The 7,324-nt window shown below is 42.3% G+C and overlaps 1 protein-coding gene across 2 annotated transcripts; it reads right to left on the bottom strand.

Moving 5' to 3' along the window:
• Positions 1-571: 571 nt before the first annotated feature.
• On the bottom strand, positions 572-6,995 carry LOC132884470 (glutamine synthetase-like). Of its 2 annotated transcripts, none has more exons than XM_060918323.1 (6): positions 6,830-6,995; positions 6,512-6,685; positions 3,956-4,102; positions 3,720-3,847; positions 2,659-2,858; positions 572-893 (listed from the first exon to the last, which is right to left on the bottom strand). In XM_060918323.1, exons 1-6 carry the CDS (start codon positions 6,993-6,995, stop codon positions 578-580), a joined length of 1,131 nt encoding a protein of 376 aa, XP_060774306.1. In that variant the 3' UTR covers positions 572-577. The 2 variants fall into 2 exon arrangements, with proteins under 2 accessions (XP_060774306.1, XP_060774307.1); XM_060918324.1 differs by having other exon boundaries at positions 6,524-6,685.
• Between the last annotated feature and the right edge of the window lie 329 nt (positions 6,996-7,324).

The raw sequence follows: 7,324 nt of genomic DNA, 5'->3' as shown, positions 1-7,324 counted from the left end.
ACCAATCAATCTAGCAGATATTTTACCACCCACTACTTCTTAAAAAAATATTAACCTCAGCATTCTAGAACCCACTGATTACATTTAATGCCAAGATAAGTTTTTTATAAAATGTTACTCAATTGAAATACCAAATTATGACCTTGAGATCATTTAACCCAGTTTCAGGGGAAGGGGAAAAAAGTTATCAATAACCAAAATTAGGTAAGAACAAAACATGCTTATAAAAAGGAATATAAAGACTTTTAGGCAGTCATTAAAAACCATGTTAATGCTCATAATGGAGGGTAACAGAAAAACTCCACGTCACGTGTGAGTGGAATAGGAGTCTTCTCCCTATCATTCTTCCATACTCACAAGACAACCAGCATCTGCAATAAAGACTTGGCAATAATACATTGGGATTTAAACAAAAAGTTTATAATAATAATAAAGGAGAGATTACTTTCCTGGACAAGCTCCATCTTGTATCAGATTGACCAGTCAACTATAGACAAGGTACCACAGCACTAAAAAGATATGACATTTTTATCAGCCAAACCACTTACTATAAAGGCACATGGGAGTTCTTTTCAGTTCATTTGTACTCTGTGGGCTCTTCCCCCTCCTCATTAAGTAGGCAGGTGCGAATGAGCGCTTCCGTCACAGCGTATGGGTCGCAGTTAGCAGAGGGACGGCGATCTTCAAAATAGCCTCGCTTCTCCTGGCCCACAGCTCGTGGGATACGGATACTGGCATCACGGGTAGCCACACCAGCTGAGAATTTGTTGATGTTGGATGTCTCATGGCGACCAGTAAGACGTCTGGCATTGTCAAGCCCCCCTTTAGGGTCGTAGACACGAATGTGGTAGTGATGCCTCTTACTCAGCCGCTCAATAGCCTCCTCAATGTGCCTACAAGCAGTGAAGCAAAGAGGGAGTTCAACAAAGCCAAAGTTGTGATCCTGAGGATGACAAATTTCAGTCCCTGTCATTCTGACTATTAAGGGAGTTAAGGTGACAGGACTTGGGCCCTGTCCACACGGCAACGGATTCAGGTGAATCCAATACAATTGTTTATCGTTTCGGCCTGGCGTCCACACGGCACCGGCAACGCAATCTTTTGAGAACGGGTTCCAGAGTGGAAAGATCTGGCAATGTTGCCGTTGCGAAGTCGTCTGGATGAGTAGAACGGATTTGTTTACGATGACGTCACAACCACATGACTGTGAGTGCTTCACGCCGGGTAGAAGTGTAACGAACTCGATGCGAGTTGTCAACAAATCCTATAACTTGGTTCATGAAACGCGCTTACAAAATATTTTCACTGTGAATATTTATTGTGTAATGGTGCAAAGTGAGAGAGAGAGAGAGAATAGCCCTTAGGGCAGAGTCAATCCCGCCAGCAAAAATAGGGAAAAAAAGGAGCGACTCACCTCTTCAGATGTTGGTTTAAGTCCTACAATACATTCCTCAAAAAGGGCGTAGAAGAACAAATTAATCCATCAACGTGAAGCATTCAATTTATTCCGGACCATTAAAGACGCCGCCTTCTGCGTAGAATCATACGTCATCCTCGCCGCCATATTGGATGGGTCAAAGCAGAGAATAAAGATGCCTCATTTATGTGCTGCGTTTAACTGTACCAACAGGTTTACCGTCCAAACGAGATCACATGGGATTACCTTTCACAGGTGAGACTGGAAAAATACTTTTCATTGTATTTGGTCATTATAATGTAATTTTACGAACAGATTTTTCTGACTTTGTGGCTAATATGAAGTCTCGCGCATAATAGTTTATGCGCATGCGTCCTTACTTCTTCTATTGCTCTGGTGTCTCCGAAGGGACCGTCTTACAGCGCCCCTAGAGGTGTGGCATGTGTATTGCATCGTTTTCAGCAAGCGTTGCGTTGCTATATGGACCTGATATTTTACTGATCGTTGCCCATGTGGACGCGATATTTTTTTAAATAACATCTCGTTGCCGTTGTCGTGTGGATGTAGCCTTAGCCTTTCCAAGCTGTTTCGTCAGATCTACTCATAACATACACCATTTATATATCATATATACCAATTTACGTTTTTAAATGGCATTCAAAAATGTATTCACAATTTGCATATGCATTTTATATTCAAATATTAACATTAAATTTAGATGAAAATTATTTACTTTAAATATAATTTCACTTAGGGGCGGCACGGTGGTGTAGTGGTTAGCGCTGTCGCCTCACGGCAAGAAGGTCCTGGGTTCGAGCCCCGGGGCCGGCGAGGGCCTTTCTGTGTGGAGTTTGCATGTTCTCCCCGTGTCCGCGTGGGTTTCCTCCGGGTGCTCCGGTTTCCCCCACAGTCCAAAGACATGCAGGTTAGGTTAACTGGTGACTCTAAATTGACCGTAGGTGTGAATGTGAGTGTGAATGGTTGTCTGTGTCTATGTGTCAGCCCTGTGATGACCTGGCGACTTGTCCAGGGTGTACCCTGCCTTTCGCCCGTAGTCAGCTGGGATAGGCTCCAGCTTGCCTGCGACCCTGTAGAAGGATAAAGCGGCTAGAGATAATGAATGAATGAATGAATGAATGAATGAATAATTTCACTTATACCATGCTGCATATTAGATGTCCAATTAAAAGCACCAAGACCCGCTACTACAGTACACTTCAGTTGTACTTCCACCATCATACCTGATGCCTCCTTCTTCTCGCATGTTCTTAGTGCTGAAGTTGGTATGGCAGCCAGCACCATTCCAGTTGCCTGGGATGGGTTTGGGATCAAAGGAGGCCACAACACCGAAGTCTTCACACACCCGATGCAGGATAAAACGAGCTATCCACAGGTGGTCTCCCATGCTGATACCTTCACATGGACCCACTTGGAATTCCCACTAAGAAGAAAGACAGGGGTGTTTGGTGCAAGAACAATTATACTCCGATCACATCATTACTTCTTGGAATCTTAATCCCGTTTTATACAGACTGTTAAAAGCAGGAGCGTTGCGCCTTTATTCTACCTCACTGTTCCATGTAAAATGTCAGAATACGGAATTGGGGGTGGGGGGAAGGAGCTATTGGTTCTGGCTCAGAGATGGAACATTCATAGTATCAGAGCCAGAATCCATGTCCATGTAAAAGGGACAGCTGGCATGGCAGGACAGGGGTGTGACTGGTGGACGGCGTCACACCCCTGTCTACAGCATCTATAGTGTTGACGTCTGCAAACATTTCTGCCTCAAATCACTTCCCACTTCACTTTCTCCTCCAACATATTTCTAAAATCACACAAACACTACACTCAGCAACTTACCTTGCATTTGAATAACATGGTATAATAAATACGCTAGCAAAAGCACCTCAACGCTGTTCACTCACTGTTATTAATTTGAAAGCAACACTGGTATGTTCAGAGTACTTGTCTTTCCAGTATGCAGAAATGTTTTGTCACACTGGAGTCAGATGCTCCCTTGTGTTACACGTCATGTCTCTGGTTCCGGGATGACGGAATGCTATGTAAACACACTAGTGCCACTTTATTCAGTTCAGTGTAAACAGTGTAGTTTATCAGTTTGCTTTAGATACCCAACTGGAGTCCAGCCAATTAATTAATTTAAAAAAAAGCTTCAACAGAAGCTGTAGGAGCTTCAGCAAGAGTGTTACAAATCTCAAATGGCTTCTGGTGTAGGGACATATGTTTCAGTTCAAGGAAAACCATCATACAAGCTCTTCATAAACCATTTTTGAAGGCTTACCTGTGCAGGCATAACTTCTGCATTGGTACCACAAATCATAACACCAGCATACAGGCAGGCTTTATAATGGGCCTCGATGATGTCTCTGCCATAGGCCTTATCTGCTCCCACACCACAGTAATAAGGACCTGTTTAGACACAGAACACCCCTTCATTCAGACCAGAGGAACAGACATTCATCATAATTTAGCAAGGGCTAAATTAAAAACAGTGGTGCAGCCCACAAAGATCTTCACCTTGTGGTCCTGGGAAACCATTTGAGGGCCAACCAAAAGGAATACCGTCTGAGTCAAATAGTGTGTACTCTTGCTCCATTCCAAACCATGGATACTGGTCCTCCACCATGCTCATGATTTTTTCACACATCTGACGAAGGTTGGTTTCTAAGAGAAGTGAATAAAAGGACAAAGAGGCATGCATTATCCACAAATACTCCTTCATAAATGACAGACCTCCATCCATCCATTATCTGTAGCCAATTATCCTGTTCTACAGGGTCACAGGCAAGCTGGAGCCTATCCCAGCTGACTATGGGCGAGAGGCAGGGTACACCCTGGACAAGTCGCCAGGTTACCGCAGGCCTGGCACATAGAGACAAACAACCATTCACACTCACGGTCAATTCAAGGCCAATTTATGCTGACAACCCAGTCCTCGCAGATGGCTTCGCAGATGGCGTCTGCGAAGCCCCCCCACCTTCACAGACGCTCTGCGCGCACCTCCCAAAAATTGTGACCACTGCAGACAGCCTCGCAGACAGTGTCGCAGACAAGAGGGCTCTGATTGGTCCACTCTACCCGCTGTACACGCACTTCCACTTCGGTTTGGTTTGTTTTCACGACCGCCATTTTTAAAAACACGAGCGAAGATGGAGCAGCACGAAGAGCGGTTGATCAAGGAAGTACGTACATCTATACGACTCCAGTTCTAGTCATTATAAGGACAGCGCGTACTCCAATAATTCGTGGAGGGAGATATCGCAGAATCTGGGCATGGATTCGATCGAGTGCACGAGGAGGTGGAAGAACCTGCGCGACAAGTTTGTTCGGCAGCGAAAGGCAATGATGGCCAAAAAGAGCGGGGATCCGGGTGGCAGACAGGATCTGTGTTTACATTTTTTTTCACCATTTTTACACCATGCCACTTTATTTTCATCTATTTACATGTTCAGAATTTATTTGCATTTTCAACATTGTCATTTGCCTTTTTAAACCTTAGTTATACATTGTTATATTTTGTTGTTACTGTTCTATTTGCCTTTTTACCCCTTGCCACTTTATTTCTATTATATTTTGTTGTTACTGTTCTATTTGCCTTTTTACCCCTTGCCACTTTATTTCTATTTTCATCTATTTACATGTTCAGAATTTATTTGCATTTGCAATATTGTTATTTCCCTTTTTACACCTAAGTGATACATTATAGTTTGTTATATTTTGTTACTGTTCTATTTGCCTTTTTACACCATGCCACTTTATTTCTATTTTCATCTACTTACATGTTCAGAATTTATGTGCATGTTCAATATTGTCATTTGCCTTTTTACACCCAAGTTATACATTGTTATAGTTTGTTATATTTTGTTGTTACTATTCTATTTGCCTTTTTACACCTTGCCACTTTATTTCTATTTTCATCTATTTACATGTTCAGAATTTATGTGCATGTTCAATATTGTCATTTGCCTTTTTACACCCAAGTTATACATTGTTATAGTTTGTTATATTTTGTTGTTACTGTTCTATTTGCCTTTTTACCCCTTGCCACTTTATTTCTATTTTCATCTATTTACATGTTCAGAATTTATTTGCATTTGCAATATTATTTCCCCTTTTACACCTAAGTTATACATTATAGTTTGTTATATTTTGTTGTTACTGTTCTATTTGCCTTTTTACACCTTGCCACTTTATTTCTATTTTCCTTTTTTTATCTATTTACATGTTCAAAATTTCTATTTGCATTTTGTATTTTCACACCTTGTCATTGTTGTACATTGTTATATTTTGTTATTGTTATATTTGCCTTTTTACTCCTAGTCATTGCTCTTTGGAAAATAAAAACAAATCTTTTTGGAAAAGGTGTCTTTATTATTCTGAAATACAAATTTGTAAAAGTCAACCTACGGAAATGTTATCACATTTGAACATCAGAACAGTCTTTTCTGTAACATCATACAAAGAATATTAAAGTTGAGGTCATTTATGAGGGCCATCACTCCTCATTCAAAGGGCGTACAGCCCACCTTCTACGGTGCTTCCTTCGCCTCTCTGCCAGCTCCTGCACCAGGAGTGTTTCGATTTCTAGATCCTTCAGCTGCATCTCGATCAAAGTGCGGACTCGTCCAGCCGCCATTGTTGTTGGTGTTGAATGACCTGTTGGAGGAAACACTCCACTAACCACACCCACCAACTACTCCTAGCGCTTTCGCGACTTCGCGCCCCCTTGCGTTGTGGCGGTGAATAACATCGCGCACGCCTATTACTCCCCGCGCAACAATAAATTACAACTGTCTGCAAAAAGCTATCTGCGAAAGCCTTGTCGCAGGAGCATGCAGAGGCCCTTAGAGCCACCAATTAGCCTAACCTGCATGTTTTTAGACTGTGGGGGAAACTGGAGCACCCAGAGGAAACCCACGCAGACACGGGGAGAACATGCAAATTCCACAAGGCCCTTGCCGGCCGCTGGGTTCAAACCCAGGACCTTCTTGCTGTGAAGCGACAGTGCTAACCACTACACCACCATGCCGCCCCATAAATGACAGACCTTTTACCAGAAAATTTTCATTATACCAAAATGTATACCTGCAGGTTTCCTATTGTATTTCAGAACCTCACAAAGAACCAGCTTGTTGGGGTCCTTCCTGAAAGGGTCTCTAAACATGGCTTTTGGTATGAGGTACATGTCACTGTTCGAGCCCTCAGCCTGGTATGTACTGGAGCCATCAAAATTCCATTCTGGGAGATCTGCAGAAACCCACAAACCATAAAAACATTGTCAAATCAGAGCAATCAGACTTGGATATAGCGCATTTATGCTGGTTAAATGCATGCAAAGAGTAGCTTGAAGTGAAAATGCCAAGTGAAGATTGGATGTAAACTAAACAGTACCTTCAACAGTCTTGGGTTCAGAGTCCAGAGTCCTGGTTTTGCAGCGGAGTCCCTCTCTGGTCCCATCAATCCAGATGTACATGGTTTGCACTTTGTCTCCCTGTGAAAGGTCCATGTACATCTGCTTCACAGCTTTATTTAGCTTTGAACTTGAGAAAGTGGCCATTTTTGCTTTGGGCTAGAAGAAACCTAGGGAGACACACACATCATTTCACACATTAATTTAAAATGCTTGAAACCCGCCTCAATGAAAGTATGTCCATCTGCTCCTACACTACCGTTCAAAAGTTTGGGGTCACCCAGATAATTTTGTGTTTTCCATGAAAAGTCACACTTTTATTTACCACCATAAGTTGTAAAATGAATAGAAAATATAGTTAAGACATTTTTCTGGCCATTTTGAGCATTTAATCGACCCCACAAATGTGATGCTCCAGAAACTCAGGGTACATCCACACGACAACGGCAACGAGATGTTATTAAAAAAATATCGCG

Source organism: Neoarius graeffei, chromosome 4, assembly GCF_027579695.1.
Source record: "Neoarius graeffei isolate fNeoGra1 chromosome 4, fNeoGra1.pri, whole genome shotgun sequence".
In the NCBI taxonomy this organism is placed as follows: domain Eukaryota; kingdom Metazoa; phylum Chordata; class Actinopteri; order Siluriformes; family Ariidae; genus Neoarius; species Neoarius graeffei.
The sequence above is the reverse complement of the archived record's forward strand: the minus strand, read 5'-3'. Positions and strand labels throughout refer to the sequence as shown.